Source organism: Lithobates pipiens, unplaced genomic scaffold (assembly GCF_037356315.1).
Source record: "Lithobates pipiens isolate NorthernLeopardFrog02 unplaced genomic scaffold, aLitPip1_a1.2 Scaffold_3, whole genome shotgun sequence".
Classification (NCBI taxonomy): Eukaryota; Metazoa; Chordata; class Amphibia; order Anura; family Ranidae; genus Lithobates; species Lithobates pipiens.
This window is the reverse complement of record NW_027507790.1, coordinates 32,323,442-32,346,910: the sequence shown is the minus strand read 5'-3', so window position 1 is coordinate 32,346,910 and position 23,469 is coordinate 32,323,442. Positions and strand designations below refer to the sequence as shown.

General features: G+C 44.7%; 2 protein-coding genes across 2 annotated transcripts in view; one reads left to right on the top strand and one right to left on the bottom strand.

Annotated features, from left to right (window-relative positions):
• Positions 1 to 4,926: 4,926 nt before the first annotated feature.
• HSCB (HscB mitochondrial iron-sulfur cluster cochaperone) lies at positions 4,927 to 19,465 on the bottom strand. Its single transcript, XM_077461419.1, has 6 exons — positions 19,179 to 19,465; positions 13,316 to 13,412; positions 12,292 to 12,381; positions 9,491 to 9,635; positions 8,159 to 8,206; positions 4,927 to 5,709 (listed from the first exon to the last, which is right to left on the bottom strand). The coding sequence occupies exons 1-6, from the start codon at positions 19,463 to 19,465 to the stop codon at positions 5,621 to 5,623; spliced, it is 756 nt and encodes a 251-aa protein (XP_077317545.1). The 3' UTR covers positions 4,927 to 5,620.
• Positions 19,466 to 19,546: 81 nt separating this feature from the next.
• The window catches only part of CHEK2 (checkpoint kinase 2), a 92,675-nt gene continuing 88,752 nt past the window's right edge, over positions 19,547 to 23,469 (top strand). The window contains exon 1 of the mRNA XM_077461416.1: positions 19,547 to 19,685. The gene's annotated coding sequence lies outside the window, so the exon portion shown is untranslated. The remainder of the gene's footprint in view (positions 19,686 to 23,469) is intronic.

Sequence of the window (23,469 nt, the reverse complement as noted above, 5' to 3'; positions counted from 1 at the left end):
CCATAACCATCAAAAAAAATAAAAAAATGCTTGAAATAAATCACTCTGTGTGTAATGAGTCTATATAAAATATATGAGTTTCACTTTTTGAACTGAATTACTGAAATAAATGAACTTTTTGATGATATTCTAATTTTTTTGAGATGCAGCGGTAAAATTGCCCATCTAATTTTCTGGCCAGAGGATATCTAGTATCCTCTAACCCAGTGGCCTCCAAACTGTGGCAAGGGGGCCAGATGCGACCCTTTCCTTTATCCCGCCCTTAACAGCACTATTCATCCCACTGACACCAACAATAGTGCATCATTCCTGCCCCTGACATCACCAATGGGGCACTAGTCCTCTTACTGACATCAATGATGGGGCACTATTCTCCCCCTCAATACCAAGGAATGGGCATGGTTTACTCCCAGTGGCCATAGTCCAGGTCCCCTAAAGTCTGAAGGCCATTTGTTTAGATAGTTTGGAGATCCCCGCTCTAGCCCTTTACTCCCCAGCCTAGTTTGTCCCTTTCATTTATTGAATCTCAGGGTTTTGCGCACATATAGGATTGTCACTGGCTAATATAGTTTGTGATAACAGCTTGGATAGGATTGGTTTGAGCACAGAGTTTGAGGATTGTGCAGGCTGTTTAAGATTGATGCAGGCATCTTTAGTTTGTGCTGGCAGTTTTTTATTTTAACAGACATAAGACTAAAATTCACAAAACTAACACATCAAAATAGGGACCCTACAAACCTTGTGTTGCAGAACCCCAATTACTTACCTGAGCCTCATCTCTCTCCAGTGATGTCCACGAGTGTCTAAGCCAGTGATGGCAAACCTTGGTACCCCAGATGTTTTAGAACTACATTTCCCATGATGTTCATAACACTACAGTGTGCATAAGCATCATGGGAAATATAGTTCCAAAACATCTGGGGTGCCAAGGTTTGCCATCACTGGTCTAAGCAGTCTGGGATACTCCTGATTGGCTCCCACGGCTGTCAATCACAACCAGTCAGCCAATCAGGGGAGAAAGGGGGCATGGCCTCTGTGTCTGAATGGATACACGGAGCTCTGACTCACTTGGGTGCCCCACAGAGAGCTGCTGGGAGGGGCCAGGAGTAGCAAAGAGGCACCCAAGAAAAGGAGGATCCAGGCTGCTCTGTGCAAAACCAACTGCACAGAGGAGGCAAGTATAGCATGTTTTTTTTTTAAAACAAAACAAAAATGAGACTTTACAATCACTTTAAATACCGAATGTGCCATATGTTCAATTTAGCAGTAATAACCGCATTATTTAATGTGGTAATTTACCACATCGAGCCAGTTGCTAATAAGGAGCAGACTGAATTTATGAAAAGAAAAAAAAAAACACTTCAGTCTGGTATGAATTTAAAGGGGAACCCCACGCAAAAAAAAATACCGGCAAGAGTGGTGTCCCTCCCCAAAATCCATACCAAACCCTTATCCAAGCATGCAGCCCAGCAGGTCAGGAAAGGGGGGGGGGGGGGGTTTACGAGCGAGCGCCTCCCCCCTTCTGAACCATACCGGGCCAAATGCCCTCAACATAAGGGGGGGGGGGTATGTGCTTTGGGGCATGGGGGGGATCTGCCCCATGTGGATGGAGACAAGGGCCTCTTCCCGACAACCCTGGGTGGTGGGTTGAGGGGGTCTGCAGGCTTATCGGAATCTGGAAGATCATGGGCCCCCCCCCATGTGAATGAGTATGGGGTACATTGTGTTTCAAAACATAAGTGATGGTTTTTGACAAGTCCTTTATTAAAAATCGTGACTTCTTCCTCTAGTGGTTTCTTCTTCATCTGCCGCAGCCGCTGGCCCACGGTCTTCCTCGGATGCTGGCTGCCTCCGTTGTGTGGGCTTCCTCTGTCTGTCATTTCTTAGATAGCCATGGGGCGTGGCCATCCAGTAATGTCACTCGAAGACCCCGCCCCTTGTGACGCCACATACATTTTGGGGGGGACCCCACACATTTTTTTAAAATAATTTTTAATTGTTGGTTTATTTTATTTTTTACATTCAGCTGTGAGCAGGGATGCCCTCAGATGAGTCATCAGGTATTAACCACTTGACCACTGGGCACTTAAACACCCTTAATAACCAGACCAATTTTCAGCTTTTGGTGCTCTCACATTTTGAATGACAATTACTCAGTCATGCAACACTGGACCTATATGACATTTTTGTCCTTTTTTCACACAAATAGAGCTTTCTTTTGGTGGTATTTCATCACCGCTGGGTTTTTCATTTTTTGTGCTATAAAAGAAAAAATACAGAAAATTCTGTAAAAAAAAAAATGAATTTTTCTTTGTTTCTGTTATAAAATTTAGCAGATTAGTAATTTTTTCTTCATAAATTTTGGCCAAAATTTATACTACTACATATCTTTGGTAAAAATAAGTACAAATTGGTGGATATTATTTGGTCTTTGTGAAAGTTCGCAGCGATACCTCACATGTGTGGTTTGAACACCGTTTTCATATGTGGGCGGGATTTACCTATGCGTTCGCTTCTGCATGCGAGCACATGGGGACAGGGGCGCTTTAAAAAAAAAAAAAAAAATGTTATTGTTCATTTTACTTTATTTATTTTAGTTTGAATTTTTTTTCCCCAAAAATAAATTTTTTCATCACTTTTATTCCTATTACAAGGAATGTAAACATCCCTTGTAATAGGAATATGGCATGACAGGTCCTCTTTACAGTGAGATGTGGGGTCAATAAGACCCCGCATCTCACCTCTAAGATGGGAAGCCTGAAAAAAAAAACAAAAAACAAACAAACAAAAAAAAAAAAGATTCTGGATTTGATCGTATTGGCGAGTCGGCAGAAGCACCGGAGGGCGGCGGGAGGGGTGTCTATGGCTGGGTATTGCAGGGTATCACCGACTATGGCTGGGTATCTCAGAGTATGGCGTTGCAGAGTATTGCGTTGCAGAGCATTGCAGGATATTGGAGGGTGTTGCACGGTATTGGCGGGTGTTGCAGAGCATTGCAGGGTATTGGTGGGTGTTGCAGAGCATTGCAGAGTGTTGCAGGGTATTGGCGGGTGTTGCAGAGCGTGGCAGGGTATTGCAGAGTGTTGCAGTGTAATGCAGAGTATTGCAGAGTAATGGCAGGGTATTGCAGAGTATTGGCAGGGAATTGAGGGGTTAATTTTCGGTAAGCAGCGATGTGGGCACTGCAGATGCAGCCCACATCGCTGCTGACACCGATCTCTTCCCCCTCCGCTGTTCCGATCGGTACAGAGAGGGGGAGGGAGGAACCGGCGTCATAACATGACGCCGGTTTGTTTACAAGTGATCACTCAGTCATTTGACGGAGCGATCACGTGGTAAACGGCCGCTACGAGCGGCCGTTTACTGTGATGCGCCGGGGTCACGGATGCTCTCGAGTGCGCGCCCCAGGGGGCGCGCGAGAGCGGAATTCTGGGAGGACGTCATATGACGGCCTCCCAGAGTTAAGAAACCACCCTGTAGCCGTCATTCGGCTATAGGGCGGTTGTTAAGTGGTTAAAGTGGATGTAAAACACGATTCATGAAATTTGAGCTGGGCACATATCTGCAGTGTTTCCTTATCTCTCTTCCAAGCACTATCTCCTATAGCTGTCTACTGCTCTGTTCTTCTGTTATCAGCATAACTGACCCATGTGATAAAACCAGCTGCAATTTTGTGTCAGGGTGGGTGCTATAGATTAGCAGAAAGCTGCTATACTCAGAGGACAGCTCTGAAAGTCTCTGCCTATGTGGAGGGGGTGTGTGTGACTTTCCTCCAATCAGCTGTCTCCTAGTGTAATCCAACACTACGCTGCTACTTCTGAATGAGGAAATGAAAATTCTAACACCATGTGCACTTTCTAAACAGTGTATACTGCATAATTGTTTTATTTTTTTGTGAAATGGACTTACTAGGTTTGCATAAATTATTGCATGCAGTAAACTAACAGGATACCCTTATAGCATGCGGTAAACATTAGTAAATTGACCCCCTTATCTTTATTTTAAAGCCAAGTTCACCCTTTCCAGAGAAAAAAAAAAATAAAAAAAATAAAAAAAACCTATGCAGTCAAGGGGCCCCAGATATTAAAACCCTGTGCTGCTTTGTAAAATGATCAATAATTTAATTGTTTTACATGTGGGCCATTCTGGTCCCATCATAAGCCTAGCTAAAAACTCCTAGTTGGCAACCCCCACATCCTGACTTCCTTGTTAGGTTGTGAAAACCACCCTAGCATCTAAACACCCCTCTATGTTAGCCTATGTGTCCATGCACACATAGGCGTTTACAGGCATATTTGAGGAAGAGTGTTAGGAGGCTGAAAATAAAATAAATCATTATCACTTGTGCATTCAATAGAGTAGTGTTTAAGCAGAAAAAAAGCTTGACATGCCTAAACGGGTGCGAAACACACTTATAAGCAATTAATGCTTGAGCACATATTCAATTTCAATGGCTAGAATAAATTAATATTCTGGCCAATGGAATGAACGAACACCCAAATGTTTGATGCCCTTAATTGAGTTTGCAAAATGTGGCTTGCCGGGAGAAAAGGCATTCAGACAGGCTGGGCTAATGCCTAGTGTGTGAGTGCGTGAAGCCTAAGAAGATTAAAAATGATAAAAAAAATTAAATAAAATAAATAGCTGGGGGTATCAACTATTTAGGATTTTAAGGTAAACTAGCCCAGGGACGCATGCAAAGATGTCACAGAGTACCTCAGATATAAAGAACTATAAAACAGTTTGAATCATTAGAATTTACTGAAAAAAAAAAAAAAAAAAAACAGTCTTGGATGATCAATAGTTTCCTAGATACCCATTAAAACAGTGGTATTATGTACCATAAAATACCCATTCAAATTATGTCCATATGTCGTATGCAGTCTGAGATAGAAACATAAAATTTCCAATAGAAACCAAACAAAATTGTCTTAAAATATATAATTTAATTATATATTATTGCACCACATATAAAAAACACACAAAACAAAACCAGACACAGTAAAAAAAGGCAGCTTTCTTGTAGTGGATATCAATCGACAAGAACATTGCCCATGATAATAGGGCAATCTCTAAACAGTTAAAAGTTCAGGGCTCATTTACACTTTTCTCTCTATTGCGTTGTGCTAAACGCATTAATGGGTCATTCAAAATGGATGTCACCGCAACATGCTAATGCAACAGAGTTCTGATGCATGTGTATTGCAGTGTACCACAAGTGAACATGCAGGTAGTACACTTAACATGTTACATTGCATGCAACAGTGTGACAACATGCATTCAAAAACAAAAAACACCTCCACAACAAAGTGAGATTAGGCCCTCAAGCATTTAACAGCCATGATATCCGGTCACCTGCTCCCATAGCAACAGTTGGATCTGTTCCATTTTACTACAAAGAGGTGGCTAATCAACCAGTCAACAGTAGTATAATCTGTCATGAATAGTGACTGTACCATTACCACGTACCATTATAATCTTCTAGATCAGCAAAATATACTCTACATTACAGGCAGTGATTGGGAGCTAAAACAGTCTTAATGCTGTTTTCAATAAGTGCAGTGTAAGACTTGAAGAATATTATTCCATTTTCTAAGTTGCAGGTGTTGGTGAAAAGCAGTTATGGAAGTATTTTCTTCTTTACTTGCTCAAGAATATTCGTATAATATTTCATTGTCGTCAAGAACTTCTTGGCGCCTTCAAGATCCCCTAAAACAGAAAAAAAAAGTAGCTATTAGAATACCTACTACTATCACAGCAAATAGAGGTTTTGCACTGCTGCCAAATAGGTAACTATTCTATGACAGGGTGGAGCTACCTGGGATTTATTTTTATTTTTTGTAAAAGGGAGAAGCCTCTCCACACTTGCACTGAGAAGTGCAGGACCTGGAGGAGGAGCTTTACCCTCCTTTCTGCTGCTGAGACAAGGTGGGGGGCAGAAACAAGGGGATTGCCACAGCTACAAGAGAAGTGCGAGGGCCACATGAAATGGCCTGGAGGGCCAGATTTGGCCTGCGGTCCTTGTGTTCGATACATGTGCTCTAAATGAATAGTATCTTTTAAAAGCAAAGTTTACATTTGACCATGTTTCACTCATATATACAGGTGTAACATAAAACATAGTCAGTCTTCACAGGCCCCCCCTTCTACTCCTACTGAATCAGGGGGTGTTCTCCCTGGAGCACCACTACAATTTTTAGATTTGGTAACTCTGTGTGGCTCTGTCTGCAGAGCTACATAATTTATTCAAAGGATATGTGAATGAAAATACTAGAAATTCCATCTGCCACTACAACAGAGTGACTTGTACAGTAGATCTCCTAAGAGCAGACCTGGGCAAATACCAGCCTGAGGGCCACATCTAGCCCTTTGCCTCTCCCCATGTGGCCTGCGGTACCTCCAGTGTCTGCATGCCTCTCTGAGCCGGTCAGCTTGGAAGCTGATGGGCTTAGAGAGGCATGCTGACAGATGTTTCTTTGCACACTGTGTGGCGCAGGCAGAACTGCAGGAAGAGTGGGAGATGCTGGTTGGCAGAGCAGGGAGACTTGGCTCTCTTGATGCTCTGCTACTGGCCGGTTCCTTCTCCAGTGTACATCCAGCTTCTCTGTGTCTGTGCTGATCCTACTGAACCTCGTCAACACTCACATTGCACATCTACACATAGGGGTTGGTTTACTAAAACTGGAGAGTGCAAAATCTGGTGCAGTTGTGCGTGGTAGCCAATCAGCTTTCAACTTCAGCTTATTCAGTTAAGCTTTAACAAACAAAAAAATCTGTCTGATCTGTGGTATATTTTCTAAGCCTGGCAATGCTCCGATTACCCAGCTATCTCCTGCAGCTGCACAGCGTTTCTCTCCCCCCAGTGATAAATGTAATATTGAGCAGAATCAAGTTCAGCCTTCGCAAGAGTCCCAGCTTCTAATGTGGCCCCTTGGGAAAATTAGTTGCTCACCCTTGCCTTGGAGCAAAAATGCTCTGAGGTCACTTCAATTGTAGTCCAGCGACACTACCTCTAACCCCATAACCAAAAATCTGTAAAACACAAACTTGGGCTGGAGGAATAGTCTGCAGGAGCCTGCACACTGCATCTGCCATCCACTGATCATGGTAGCAGTGTTGTGCAGGATCCCGTACAAAAAAAAAAAAAAAAAAAAAAATTGGAATTAAGCGTCAATGCAGTTATTTTTTTCACAAAAGGAGGAATTGCCCCTTAAAGAGGAAGTAAACCCCGATGAGTTTACTTCCTCTTTCATTCCCTGCAAAGGTAAAGCATAATGGACTACTATACATCACATAGTAGTCCATTATGTGTCACTTACCTGACACAGGAGCCAGCGATGTCACCGCTGTCCCCTGTAGTCCAGCGCATCCATCTTCTCAGTGGGTCTCGCTGCTCCGCCGCAGTCATTCGGCGAAGCGGCGATGACGTCACTCCCACGCGCAGCGCCGTTGATGATGACGCGCTCAGTGCGCCTGCACGCCGCTGTCTACAGTGCATGCGCTGTAGATAGCAGTCCCTGTCTTTCGGCAAATATCTCCTAAACCGTGTAGGTTTAGGAGATATTTCTTGGACCTACAGGTAAGCCTTAATCTAGGCTTACCTGTAGGTCAAAGTGTGTTGTAAGGGTTTACAACCACTATAACATGTGTTGTATGTGTTACTTTGAACTGTTTGGCACCCACTGTTTTTCACATATAGAATGAGGTGAGGAGGGTATCAGCAGCTTCATATTATAATTCCCTGTACTGCACAATCATGTAAACACAAAATACTGGGCCGGCAGCTGGCTCAACCTTTCAGAGCACTGCTGAGAGCCTGAAGCCGCCCCCACCCCACCACACACACACACACACACACACACACACACACACACACACACACACACACACACACACACACACACACACACACACACACAGCTCAGTGCTCTAGTGAACATTGGAAGGGCGGAGCAGAGAGACGCAGATTGGCAGTCATCACTCTCTGCTCACTGAAGACCAAGAACTAAGTGATCAGCAGCCTTTGATCACTCGGCTCCCAGTCTTAGAGGCGACTGATGCTGCATCCACCTAGGCGAGCATGGATTTTTATTTATTTTATTTATTTTTCATCCCAAACATCTTTTAAAAGATGCAATTACACTAAATTCATCATTACCTTTGCGAAAGGCTTCTTTGACATTTTCAGTCAACATCTGACATTTTTCTAAGAAAAAAAAAAAAAAAGAAAATTAGCAACTGTTCTGTTAACTTGCATCACATAAAGCCAACACCTAGCTATTTTTTTTTACTAAATATATAGCGCCCCCCCCCCCCTTTTTTTTTTATAGAAAACTAGTGTATATCGGATAGTCAACAAAATTGTCTGAGAGAAGAATGCTGTGTGGAAGTTTTCAGGTATAAAATCATGTTTTCTAAACCCTTGCACCAACAGATTTTATCTTGTATAAATAGCAACGTGTAAAATAAGCTTTTACAGGCCCTTTACAATGCAATTAGCAAGCTTAAAGCAGTTTCAGCTCCAATTGAGGAAGTTAATCACAGCCCAAAATAGGAATGCCAACTGTCACTTTAAAACAAGCTAGCAGGCTTTCAATAACCTTCAGCAGTACTTTAAAATTTCTAAAGTCCTAGTGAAGCTTGTTTGATAGTTAGAACAGTGATCAGTCCTGCCAAAGGAAGCATATGGCTCCCATGCTTCATTTTACTAATACAGACTACCTCCAGTTGGAGTACAGTAAAGCCATGCTATTCTACATGTAATATACCTTTTTTGATCAAAATGACATTTACAACCTGCTGGATCCCTCAACCCTTAAAGGCTTAATAACATTTATCTGGGTGTTGCAGTACATAGTCATTTGTTAACGTGCATTGCCTTAAGGAAGATTATTTATAATGTATGGGCTGTGAAAGTATGGCTATGGCCCGATCATTTAAACGCACCCCAACACACAGCATGTATATTGTGGTGCACTGGGATATGCTGTCAATTAAGTTGAGGAATTTGGCAGGGTGCAAAAGCCACTTAAAATCCATTTAATGCGAACTTTACTTGCACAGCAGGTGTGGTGTGCCTTAAGTGATATTGTGGTCTTGAACTCCTGGGGGGGGGGGGGGGGTCTTCACCCACACAGTATGTACTTTGGAGAATCGGGTCCAACCAGCAGCCATTCCTCCAAATGTCCCACTCATATCACCTATCTGGAATCACAGGACCTTGTACTGTGCCAGCGTTGCTATGCCTAAAACTTTTACAGTTTTTTTGCACTGGAGAGATTTTCGCTCACTTCCTGTTGTGGGGATCACATGCACACACTAATTTTAAAGCACAGCTGGAAGAGTTAGAACTTATGTGAGATTCCCATTACTGTCTGCCTGCATTGGCTTGCGTTGATCTTTAAATATATTTTTTGTAAGGAATAAGCAATATGCTTTACTAAGTAGGCAAAGATTAAAAAAAAAAAAAAAAAAAAAAAAAAAACACAACCTTGTACAACGTTTCCTATTTCTTCAATTTCAGCATCAGAAGTTGCTTCATTAAGCTGTTCATTGACTTCTAGGATTTCAAACAGAAATGGTGCATCTATGCCTTCCTCTGTCCCTTCTGTAAAAGTAATGCCATGAAGACCTAACTGTACCAAACAAAGGGACAAGCAATAAGGATTTCATATAATGTATAATTATTTTCTCTGAACCATATGCCTGAAGGCCTATGCTATATACCCTAAAGTCTTACGGTTTTCAGGCTTTTTTTGCCTGATGCATCAGCAGATCCTTTCCAATGCCCCGCACCACTACTAGTGTAGAGCAAGCATGGTGAATGGTTTTTGGTCACCTGCTCTGCTCTATGTGTAATACAATTCTTATAAAGCTGAATGCATCTGTACATGGATGTATAAGCCAACTTAGGGGCCAGCAGGAAAGGGTGGCCCTGTTCACATACACAAAGGGGGTAAGCAGGAAGTCTGAGAATAACTGGAAAATACTTGCATTTAGTATATTCTACTTATATTTAAAAACATAAGATTTATTTTATAAAAACGTGAGTTTAGGCCACTTTCACACTAGAGGCGTTTTAGCGCTAAAAATAGTGCTGCTTTACCGCCAACTCGGCCATCGCCTTAGTGTGAAAGTGACAGTGTCACTTTGAAGCTGCAAAATGCCAGGCTGTCGGTAAAGCTCTGTCTTCATTTGGGTCACAGGCTGAAAAAAAAAAAAAAAATAAACACCCATCCGTATGCACACTCTCGTCAGGATACTATTATAGGTTCATAGGGGGTGTTGAAAATAATCGTAGAATCGATGCATCTCGATGCAGCATCGATTGGATGGATGATGCCATCACCCCCTCTCTCTCCCCCTGGACAGCCCTGCCAGCGCATTCCAAAAAGGTAAAACAAATCACTGTCAGTCCCTCTGTTTCATGTATTCCTTCTTACAGTGTGTAAGGGTTAATGTAAACTTATGCCTCTACCTTATCTTCGATCTTTCGTCCAGGGTCACGTGCCCTCCATCCGGGAGTAAGGTAGAGGCATAAGTTTACATTAACCCTTTCACACCATAGGAAGGAATACATGAAACAGAAGGACTGAGTGATTTGTTTTAACTTTAGAATGCGCTGGCACGGCTTTACTGGGAGAGGCAGTGGGTCTTCTGGGAGTGCAGGGGGGCTGTATATTGTAAATTGGCTGTGTAATGTAAAATGGGGGGGGGGGGGGGGGCTGCGCAATGTAAAAGGGGACTGTGCCATTTGCTGTTCTAAAAAAAATAAAAATAAAGATTTATGGTGTCTGTTGTGCTCAGACTTTGTTACATGCAGGGGGTGTCTTTTTTAAGAGCAGATACAATAAAGTGGAGTTCTTCCAATTGCTTGAATTTTTAATTTTTTTTAATGAAAACCACGGGCAGCAACTGTGATGCAAGGATAATAGTAATCAAATCGAATCATGAGCCCAGTGAGGATGCGCACCTCTTATAGGTCAGCGACTCAAAACAGAATCAGCATGACAGCCAGGCAACCAGCAGAATAAAAAGTCAACAACTGCTTCCATGTTTCCCTCATTAAAAGGTTTCCTTTAAAAACGGGTGCGTTTCCTTCTCTTTTTACAATGTTTACTGTAACCACACCCAGGGAATAAACACTATAGGCCACATGTAAATTTTTATGGTGGCGCTCTGGCAGGTGACATAGGCTCACCCAGAGCCCCTGAAGGTCAAGATAAACCAGAGACCCTAGTGATCCCAGGTTGCTTTGTTGCAACTGTTAGGTCATGGACCTCAGGATCAGGGATGGCTATAGTGGGGAGACCACAGTGCAAGACAGCAGCAAGAGGCGTACTTGGGTCTTGGCAGACAGAAGGAGTAATCAGATTCAGGCAGAGGACTTGACAAGCAGCAGGCAGAAGAAAAGGGACTGCCTGCACAGCTTCGTCATTCATTCACAGAGATCTGTGAATTAATAAACTACAAGTGCCACAGCAGATGGACTTGTAGTTAGCAATGGAACAGAAGTTTGCCATACTCCATCGATTCTTCCTGCAACTCTCCAAATGAAATCCCGTATAGGAGGTTCCATAACAAAGCAATGGTCCCAAGCAAGCTAGCACATATGTAATAGAAGAATGCAAAAAAAAAAAAAAAATAATGGATCACGCAACTATTATGTTAAGGGGGCCCTCTAAGAAGCAGTGAATGCAAAGGATGCTACAGGTTTTGCATCCGGTCATTGCTCTTTTACAATACAGCAATACCTAGATTGGGAGTAACGCGGTTTATGAGCGTTTCGCAATACAAGCTATTTTTTTTATTCCGACTCGGTTTGCGAGCGGTGTCTCCAAGACAAGCAGGATTCAAGCTTCTGGAGTGTGCAGTACCGCATATGGCCAGAGGTACAAGGCACCTGTGACAATCAGAGACACTCCATTCCTGAGTGTCTCCAGCACCCCCCCCCCACCTCTGGCAACATGCGGTACTGCATACACTAGCAGTGACACCGAAACAAAATTATCTGAGTTTCCAGTAATTCCTATGAGGAAACTCGCTTTGATATATGAGTGCTTTGGATTACAAGCATTCTTCTGGAACAAATTATTCTCGTAATCTAAGGTACCACTGTATATTATTAAGCCTATATGCCTTTTACAGTTTTATGTAGATACTGGATCTACTGCTTTTCTTCTAAAATTAGAAAGAAAAAAAAAACCCAGCTCAAATTCTTACATTTGATGAACATTTCTAAACCTGTCAGAATTAAAAATAAAAGACTGATGTCTCCTGCAATAAACTTACCAGATATATTCCTCTGCTTAATGGAGACAGCAACGTATTGTATGCCTTGTTAACTAAAGAAGATTGTTGATCAGAAATATCCCGCTCAAACTAAAATAGAAAGCAGAATCAAACTTTATTTAAAACACAGGGTAGGTATTTTGATCATGCAAGATAAATATACAAAATAAAAAATAAATGCTTTAACATCTTTGTGGAGCACCCGAGATCAGGTTCAGCATCACAAAACTATTGTTCTAATGCAGTTGAAACAATTGTGCAATAGTCATTTACTACTAAATAGGCTGCAGTCTTAGAAGAAAGAAATCAGTGGGTATAATCTTCTCCTTTTTAGATCTGCTATAACCTAATGGATGTAGGGGGACAGTTCTTTACAGTCTATGTAGGTCCTGTCCTCATCTCTTTCCTGCTCTGAGATATATCAGTAATAAATACAAGTGATTGCAAACTTTTTTTTTTTTTAAATAATAAACATGTCATACTTGCCTCCCATAGCATCCCATGGCCCAGCCATTGTTGGCGCTCCCAACTCTCCCCTGCAGCAGCCACTCAACTGACACAGGAGAGCTAAAAAATCTGGTGCAGCAGTGCATGGTAGCCAATCAGCCTCTAACTTCAGCTTGTTCAATGAAGCTTTAACAATAAAACCTGAAAGCTGATTTCTATGCAAAGCTGCACCAGATTTTGCACTCTCCAGTATTAGTAAATAAACACCACAGGGTTATGTGACTGGATTAAGGCAAGTGCACGCATTTTTTTTTATTTTTTTTGAAAGGGGTATGCAGGATGGGGGGGGGATTCGTTTTTAAAAATAGTTAAGAGATAGGATTATCTTCCTTGTTATTGTCTCAGTCTGTCAACGTCATTGCATCAGCATAAAAGCCAGGAAACTAGCATTTTCAGAAAGAAGTCAATAATAGCAGCCTCCACGTTTTTCAGTTTTCTTTTCAACCAACTGCAAATATTGCTATGTAAACCAAAAAAGGGCACTTTATAGTAATGCTTGCCAAGTTGTGGAACATGCCTGTGGCTTCTGACTAAAGTAATCTGGATGAAGTGACCTCTGGAGATCTCTGTATTTCTTCTGCAGTTCCTGGACATTAACATCAAACGATCTGTCACTGAAAAAAACAGACAAAAAAAAAAAATCTTGTTAGGAATTACAGACAGAATACCAGCCAAGTAATAAAAATGTCTGAAGGTGTGGCAACAGCTGCAAGTAGAGACTATGAAATCTATCCGAAGTGACTTGTACCCAGATCACATGCCTGAAATAATAAGGAAGCGAGACGCCACTGCTACCGCTTTGTTATATCATTTCTTGAACATAGTGTGCCATCTCCTCCTCGGAGAATAAAAAGAAATCCCCTGTAAAAAGTAACCTTTAGGCCGGGTTCACACTGCTGCGGGGGGGGAGATCCGGATGTGATTCGCACCGCACTGCAGTGCAAATCACATTGGATCTCTGTAGCGATGCGAGTTCAGCCATACAGATAGTATGGCTGAATTCGCATCGCTCCCGCAGCAAACTCGCACGGGACCCTTTTTTTGGTCCGCAGCAGAAATGGGTGTTCACACCATGCGATCCGATTCCTGTGCGAGTGTGCAGATCGCACTGCGATATGCGGACAGATCTGGGGGTGTCATTAAGATTTCATTGACACTCCCAGCAGTCCGCATAGGGCAGTGTGAACTGCCAGCGGGAGTCATGCGATGCGGGAAAACGCCGCGGATTTGCGGCGTTCCCGCATCGCTATAGTGTGAACCTAGCCTTAAAGTGGTTGTAAACCCTTACAAACCACTTTGACCTACAGGTAAGCCTAGATTAAGGCTTACCTGTAGGTCCAAGCAATATCTCCTAAACCTATATGGTTTAGGAGATATTTGCCCGAAAAACGGGCACCGCTGTCTATGGCGCATGCGCCGTAGACAGCGGCGCGCAGGCGCACTGAACGCGGCAGTTCCAAGAATGGAGCTGCCGCATTTGTCGACTCCCGTGCACATGCGCGGGAGTGACGTCATCGCGGCTTCGCCGAATGACAGCGCCGGAGCTGCGAGACGCCACCAGCAAGATGGATGCGGCGGACTACAGGGGACAGTGGCGACTTCGCTGGCTCCTGTGTCAGGTAAGTGACACATAATGGGCTACTATGCGATGCATAGTAGTCCATTATGCTTTACCTTTGCAGGGAAAAAAAAGAGGAAGTAAACTCATCAGGGTTTACTTCCTCTTTAACCACTTCAATACTGGAAATTTCACTCCCTTCCTGCCCAGGCCAATTTTCAGCTTTCAGTGCTGTTGTACTTTGAATGACAATTGTGCGGTCATGCTACACTGTACACATGACATTTTTAGCATTTTTTTTTTTTGGAGACGGATAGAGCTCAGGGGGACCCAGTAGGTAATAAAAAGTTGTGCGGCTCTGTACAATATTCAATAATTGGACTGTCATACCTGTAGACCCTTTGAAAGCATGGTAGAAAAACTTCCAATTATCATTCTTGCTCACTCCAACAAGGCAGGATGTGGGGATTACTAACCGGGAGTTTTTTTTTTTTATCATCAATTTTCAATGTGGCTTCAGGCATGTTTTTTTTTAGCATGTTTGTGTGTTACGACTTTAGAAGAGTTTTCAAGTTTCACTCATTTTTGTTTTAGCCCATGGAAACCACATGCCTGAAAAACCATGCAAGGAAAAAACACTTGATGTGTTCCTATTCAAGTCTATGGGGCAAAAATGGCCCGTTCTACCTCAGAAGTAGCTCATGTAGGTTTAGGAGTGCTGAGCACTGAGCGCTTATATGTGAACACCCACCATTGTAATATATGGGGATTTGGAGGCTGATTTTTTTTGAGCTTTGATCTACAAAGCCCTCAGGTGTGAAAGGAGCCTCAGCTGGTTTCCTGGCTGTCTCTGACATGTAAAACTTCCAGGGGCAGACTGACCATTCGGCTACTCGGGCACTGCCCGAGGACCCCGGGCCACTAGGGGGCTCCATCAGGGTTGCCAGCCTCAGTAAAACCAGGGACAGTATATAAAAATCTGTGTTTTTTTTTTTTTTTTTACATCTGTCTCTGAAATGTCCCTTACCGACATCCTTTCTCCAGTACCTTCTCAGCCAATAGAAACATTTGTGTATACTGTGTGATTGTATACTGTGGGGCCCCATAATCTCCTATTGCCCGGGGGCCCCATGAGTTGTCAGTCTGCCCCTGAAAACTTCTGATCCTGATCAGGTATGTAGCCAAGCACATGTCCATCAAAATGAAAACAAATAACATTTTATAAATAAGATAGATAGATTTCATCCCCTGAAACCTCCACTCAACGGTCCAATTTGCTCCAACAGTGACAATCTCCTTCCTGATTTTCCTGGCCAACATTCTTTACCGTTATGTCTGATCTATAGTAACACACAGGTATAGACTTACACCGGTCAGCCACATTATGACCATCCGTCAAGGCATGGACACCACTAGACCTCTGAAGGTGTGCTATGCTATCTGGCAACAAGCAGTCAGTAGCAGATCCTTTAAGTTCTACAAGTTTCAAGGAGGGGCCCTCTGTGGATTGGGCTTGTTTTCCCAGTACATCCCACACTTGGTTGGATGTGGAGAATTGGGAGGCCAAGTTAACACCTCAAACTAGTTGTGTTCCACAAGCCATTCTTGAATTCATCCACCTTCTTCCATTGCTCCATGGTCCAGTTCCGATACTCACATGCCTATTGTAGATGCTTTTGGCTGTGGACACAGGTCATCATGGGCACTCTAAAAAGGTTTAATTGATACCCAAGCTCAACCACCTGCTCAGTTCCTCATAGCCGAAGACCAGTGCTCACACACTCCAGCAGAAGTTCCATAATAGAGATGAGCCGGCACCTGGTAAATCCATCAAATGAAAAATCTTTATTGGCTACCTATGTCACATCACAGAAACTCTAACACGTTTGGGCTGTAGACGCTATAGCCAAAATGCATTAACATACTTGTGATGTGACAAAGATTTCTCATTTGATAGATTTACCAGGTGCCTCCATTATGGAAAAACATGGGCACGCCGACTGGTCTGCAGCTCTATACACAATAACCTGCCATCTATTGGAACCAGTGTGAACTTTTTCCGCTTAAAGCGGAGTTCCGCCTAAAATATAATATCGATGTCGGCACACGAAGCCAACCTGTCCCTCGGCTCTCGAGTGGAAGCGCCGCCATCTTCGGTAAGGGACTCAAGAAGTGAAGACTTGTGGCTTCACTTCCTGGTTCTTTACTGTGCATGCGCAACTCACGCTGCACTATCCCACTGGTCCCTGCTGTCTTTTGGGACCTATGTGTCTCCTAGAAGACAGTGGGGGGATGGAGAAGGCACTGGAAGTGGCACAGATACCCACGGGTGGCTCGGCTATCTATGCCCTGAAGTGGGAGAAAAATACCTGTATTAGACAGGTACCTGCTCCCCGTTCCCCCCTGAAAGGTGCCAAATGTGACACCGAATCCAAATAGCAGAAGTTCCATTTTTGGGTGGAACTCCACTTTAAGAAGCTCTTCTATTGGATCTGTCTACACGGGCTCCCCTTCACTCTCTATGTGCATCTGTGAGCCTTGGCTGCCCAGGACCCTGCCGCTGGTTCATCGGTTTTCCTTCCTTGGACAACTTTTGGTAGTTGTTGACCAGGAACATCCCACATGAGCTGCAGTTTTGGAGATTCTCTGACATTACAATTTGGCCCTTGTCAAGGACACTTATATTCTTACGCTTGTCCATTTTTATCTATTTTCAAACAACTTCAAGGACAACATGTTCACTTTCTGTCTAATATACCCCCCTCCACTTTCAGATGATGGTGTCACCAGATAACCAATGGTCTCCACATTACCCGTCAGTGGTCACAATGTTGTGGCTGATGGGTGTAGATTTCGCTCATTTTTTTTCCGTTCATTTGTTATGATCGAGATTTGTTATTTTGCAGAAATTCGGAAGAACAAAAATCCAAAAATAACCAATACTAACTATTCCATTTTAGGTATTGGCCTTTCCTTTCAAATTTGACTGTTAGTGAATTTAAAGAGGAAGTAAACCCTTCCAAACAACTTGGACCTATAGGTAAGCCTAGATTAAGGCTTACCTGTAGGTCCAAGCAATATCTCCTAAACCTATATGGTTTAGGAGATATTTGCCCGAAAATGGGCACCGCTGTCTACGGCGCATGCGCCGTAGACAGCGGCGCGCAGGCGCACTAAATGCGGCAAATCCAAGAATGGATTTGCCAAATTTGTCGACTCCCGTGCGCATGCACGGGAGTGACGTCATCGCGGCTTCGCCGTATGACAGCGGCGGAGCTGCGAGGCGCGACTCCCGTGCGCATGCGCGGGAGTGACGTCATCGCGGTTGCGCCGCTGTGATTCGTCGGAGCTGCGAGACGCCACAAGCAACATGGATGCGGCGGACTACAGGGGACAGCGGCGACTTCGCTGGCTCCTGTGTCAGGTAAGTGACACATAATGAGCTACTATGCGATGCATAGTAGTCCATTATGCTTTACCTTTGCAGGGAAAAAAAAGAGGAAGTAAACCCATCAGGGTTTACTTCCTCTTTAACAAATATGAATTTATCCAAAGTTACGAATTTTGAAATAATGTCGCATTCCCTTTGTTTAGATGCGACATTCGTTATTTTGGATAATTCGTAATTTGGATAAATTTGTTTTCGTTACATTCACCAACAGTCAAATGTGAAAGGAAATGCCAATACCTAAAATGGAATAGTTAGTATTAGCTAGTCAACTCATTTCAGATTTTTGGGTTTTCAAATTTCCGAAAAATTTGTTAAATTGGTTTTCGTTAATTTGAATATTTCCGAATTAACGAATTTGTCAAAAAACAAACTGCACGTCTAATGACAAGGACTAACCCTGGGCCAGCAGTGATAGGTGGTGGTAGAGGTGGTGATTATAGTGGGGGTGGTTGGCGATTACGGTGGTGGCAGCGGAAATTAAGGTGGTGGTGGCGATGGCAATTACTGTGGCAGCGATTACGGTGGTGGTGGCGATGGCGATGACAAACACGGTGGCGATGGCAATCACGGTGGTGGCGGTGGCGACTGCGATGGCAATCACGGTGGTGGCGGTGGCGACTGCGATGGCAATCACGGTGGTGGTGGCGATTGCAATTACGGTGGTGGTGGCGATTGCAATTACGGTGGTGGTGGCGATTGCAATTACGGTGGTGGTGGCGATTGCGATGGCAATTACGGTGGTGGCGGCGACTGCGATGGCAATTACGGTGGTGGCGGCGACTGCGATGGCAATTACGGTGGTGGCGGCGACTGCGATGGCAATTACGGTGGTGGCGGCGACTGCGATGGCAATTACGGTGGTGGCGGCGACTGCGATGGCAATTACGGTGGTGGCGGCGACTGCGATGGCAATTACGGTGGTGGCGGCGACTGCGATTGCAATTACGGTGGTGGCGGCGACTGCGATGGCAATTACGGTGGTGGCGGCGACTGCGATGGCAATTACGGTGGTGGCGGCGACTGCGATGGCAATTACGGTGGTGGCGGCGACTGCGATGGCAATTACGGTGGTGGCGGCGACTGCGATGGCAATTACGGTGGTGGCGGCGACTGCGATGGCAATCACGGTGGTGGCGGCGACTGCGATGGCAATTACGGTGGTGGTGGCAATTACGGTGGTGGTGGCGATTGCGATGGCAATTACGGTGGTGGTGGCGATTGCGATGGCCATTACGGTGGTGGTGGCGATTGCGATGGCCATTACGGTGGTGGTGGCGATTGCGATGGCCATTACGGTGGTGGTGGCGATTGTGATGGCAATTACGGTGGTGGTGGCGATTGCGATTACGGTGGTGGCGAGGGTCATCTTACCAGTTGAGGAGGTAGAAGTAATCCTTGGTGAGATCTGGAGGTTGCAGTGACCGGCAGGAAGGACAGAAGAGCTCCTCAGTACGGATCTCACACTGACAGCTCCAGCACAGGCGGCTCTGAGCGCTCATACACAGCCTCCTCCTCATCCATGGAGCCGGGGACAGGAGGGGAGGAGCCCGGACACACATCGCCCCTCGGGTCACCTTCGCTGGACTCAGCACAGCTGCCATGCCCGTCCTCCAGTGCCCGGCACAGCGCCTCCACAACGCCCGGCATCCCAACTCCATGACTGGCACACACCCGGACCCCGCTCACTCTTTCACAGGAGAAGACAATCCTAGAAGCACCGAGTCCCACGGACCCATGCCGTATGACTCCCGGGGGGTGAAAGGTGAGCGCGGACCGCCCACTGCTGACATCAGCACCTGTGATTGGTCAGCCGGGCTTAACTCTGAATGGCGGCAACGGGGACGAGGATCATCTTCCTGTTTATGTGGCTGCGGTGAGGTGAGAGCGTGTCACTGGATAGTGTGTGTGCGGGGCACCGGGTGGGCACTCACCCTCTACACCCACTTCTCTTTCTTCTCCATGGCAGCCGTGTGTGTGTATATATGTATGAGGCAGAGGACATGGCCCCGGGAGGAAAGTCTGCTCTCCACATACGGCACCCCCCACCGCTCCTCCTACTATCTTCTTCAGGCCTACCAATCGCTGTGTAGTGCCAGGCCTGCCTGGGGAATAGTTCTACTATACAGGGGTGACACATCCAATGCGGGCTCATTCTACAAACCCATTTAGTCTAATTTTACACTGTATAATCCAAGTTCTTCTAATCATACACTGTATAGTCTGATTTAACCTAGCCATACAATATATAATCTGATTGTACAATCACCTTTAGGCTAATTATCCATTGGACAATTTCATTTAAGATAACCATACACTATATAATCTGATTGTACAATCTCATTTATTCTGTTGCCACCCATGAAGGTGGACGTAAACACACACACACATGGGTGGCAGAGTTCCCTGAGCTCCCAGCACAGTGACCAAGCTGTCAAAGACATTTCCAGGTCTCTAGTGTTGATCAGGAGTCACCGGCTGCCAATCGTCTGACCACTGTAATAGCCAGTGGCAGTGATCACATGATCAATCAGATCTCCCCAACTCCTGGGCTTTAGCCCAGTTCAAGGGAAAGGGTTAAAACAGAACGAAATTTACCTTTGCTTCAGCAGTCCTGTCTATTGCTGTGTTGGTCTTCAGCCTGGTCTTCTGTGTTGATCTTCGCTGGCTAACACAGAATGGCATCACTCCAGCGTATGCGTCAGTCATGCAGGGACCAGCCTGGTGGTGTAAGTTTAGATACACAGCTTAGCTGACATGCGAGCAGGTAGGTGAGTCTTATTGGAGAAGAGACACGGGTTGATTCACCAAAACCGGTGCAGCTGTACATAGTACCCAATAAGAATGAGCTCCGGCATGTTCGCACACCCCACGTGCAGAGCCTGCCAGGAAGTTGGCGCTGCGCTAATCACAGGCAGTGAGACCTTTCCCTATCTTTGCAGCCGCACATCGGGACAACGTTTCACTGCCTGTGATTAGTGCAGTGCCAACTTCCTGACGGGGTGTGTGAACCCCCCGGAGCTCATCCTTAGTACCCAATCAGCTTCTAACTTCAGCTTGTTTTATCAGGATTTGACAATAAGCCCCCCATTCACACCGGAGCGACTTGTCATATGATTTGACAGGTCAAATCGCATGAAAGGTTGCACCCTTGTGTCAGCAATGGCACTGTTTAAATCAGTGCAACGCCAACTTTGCGGCAACGCACCAATTTGAAAAGTAGTTCTTGCACTACTTTTGGCAATTTCATGTACCACTTGCATAGACCATCTGTGCATGAAGTTGCACAGATATTAGCCGAGTCGCACTGACATGCGGCTTTGAAATCATGCAATTTCAACTGAAGTCGCAGTTTCAAAGCCACATTCTGCAGGAACTTAGAATAAAACCTAGAAGCTGATTGGTTACCATGCACAGCTGAAGGAGATTCTGTGTGCTCCAGTTGTAGTAAAGCTCCCTGACTGCATGTCTCTTCTGCAATAAAGAGCCTGCTTGCTTTGTGACAGCAGAATGTTAGTTAACTATACATTACAATCTGCTTGTATAATCTCTGTACGAGTTTACCAAAACTAAGCAATTCATTCCATTTTATAGGAAACCGGGGGGGGGGATCATGGCTTTACATAGTTGATGGTAGGCCTAACACTAGGCCCACATCTGTGGGTGATTACTTCTGCAGGAATACCCCTGTTCCTACAGCTGCCACCACCAGCACAGAAAAACACAGGAGTGGTGTGCTGGTGCCATTAATACACGCAATGGGAACAACACTGCACTTGTAGATCCTTTTTGGGCTGTTCTGCTACAGGGACCTTTTCCCTGCCTTTCAAGAGGCATAGCAGCCCATTCAAATGAATGGGCTGCCTTGCTTGTGCAAAAAACGCAGCCTGTAGAGGCATACAGTTGTGAACCTAGCCTGAAGGTGATTGTAACGTGTGGGACCAGCTTTCGGTCTTGTGTCATTGACATGAGTTTAAGACACTCCTGAGATCATTCAGAATTCATCAACGGGGAGATTTCACCTTTGTACAGGAATTTCCCGCAGAGCTTAGTGAATGAGTATCCCAATAATGTGCATGAGCTCTTTAAGTAGAACTCAAGTCTCCATACTTGCCAGTCCAACGGACCTGCATCAACATTTTTTTTCTCAGTGCCAGTCTTTGGGCCTCTTCATTGGCTGGCAGGGGATAATGTCATTCCAGCACATGTGCAGGAGGCTGTCACCCTGACACTGTAAGCTGCACTGCGCATGCTCCGCCCAGTTTACAGTGCAGGAGGAGACTGCGGGCAGTTAAGGGTATTTTATTGCAGAAGAGACAGTGCATGTATCTTCTGCAATAAAAGCCTGCAAGCTTTAGTTCTCGCTTTAAGCTGGCCAAATGTGTATTCAAATTCAGCTGGTTCATCAGGAAGCAGACCAATTCTGATCTGTGTATGACTGTTTCCATTCATGAGAAGTCAATCAATGAATCTACTTCTCATCGACTGTCTGTCTTGTTGAAATTTTTTTCATTTGATCAGCACATGCAGCCAATCAGCCGCAGCACTGATCAGTGTGTTCTGACGGTGGAAAGGGAGTCCCGCTGTCAGACTACAAAGACACAGCATGGAGGATTTCCCCATCCACACTTAGGGCCGGTTCCCACTACTGCGATGCGGGAATGCTGCAAATCTACTGCGGGTTCCCGCATCGCATGTCTCCTGGCGGCAGTTCCCACTGCCCTATGCAAACTGCTGGGAGTGTCAGTTAAAAGTTAGACACTCCCAAATCAGTTTGCATACCGCAGTGCGATCTGCAAACTCGGACAGAAATCGGATCGCATGGTGTGAACACCCATGTGATCCGATTCTGCTGCGGACCAAAAAAAGGGTATTGTATAAGTTGCTCCGACTGCGATGCGAATTCAGCTATACTATCTGTATGGCTGAAATCACATTGCACAGAGATCGCATGTGATTTGCAGTGCGGTGTGAATCACATCCAATCTTGGACATCGCAGCAGTGGGAACCCTGCCATAGGGGGAAATTTACTAAAAGTGGTGCAGCTGTGCATGGTAGCCAATCAGCGTCTAACTTTAGCTTGTTCAATTAAGCTTTGGCAATAAAACCTGGAAGCTCATTGGTTTCTATGCAGAGCTGCACCAAATTTTGCATTCTCCAGGTTTAGTAAATAAGCCCCATAGTTTTTATTTCCTTCAGTCTGAAAAAAAACAACTGAACCATGTATGGGCAAGCTTTAAACAAGCACCGCCAGGCAAGTGATTTCATGTTTCTCTACTGCATTTAAAGCTCCAGGCAGATTATAAAAAATAATGTAAAAATAGTTGAATGAAATGGAATTTTTAATTAATTTTGTCTAAATAGCAGGATTATATCTGGTATCAGTCTCTTGTATCCCCTCCCTGTACAGTAGAATTTAGACTGAAAAAGGGAAAATCTTCATTGGGAGCTAATCAGATGTGCTAACAGGAAGAGAAGGATGTGCTCATCAGTCTGCTGCTTCTCTTTCATTAGCCAGCCACAGTGTGGGGCCAGAGAGGTGACTGTATTGCCTGAGTGCAGTACCGAAATGTCAGATGACCAGCCTGGTTAGGCTGTATGAGCCTGCAGACTGGTTGCTCAGATTGTTAAAATTTTCGTAAGTACTGGTAACACTGGGGTTTA

What these genes read in the sequence shown, in the direction of transcription:
- HSCB (XM_077461419.1), bottom strand. Translation starts at nt 19,465, where the DNA reads ATGGAGTTGGGATGCCGGGCGTTGTGGAGGCGCTGTGCCGGGCACTGG. An exon ending in TACTTCTACCTCCTCAACTG is followed by an intron (nt 13,413 to 19,178) that starts GTAAGATGACCC and finishes TGTTTTTTTCAG; the next exon opens with TGACAGATCGTTTGATGTTA. An exon ending in TAAGCAGAGGAATATATCTG is followed by an intron (nt 9,636 to 12,291) that starts GTAAGTTTATTG and finishes TGTTTGGTACAG; the next exon opens with TTAGGTCTTCATGGCATTAC.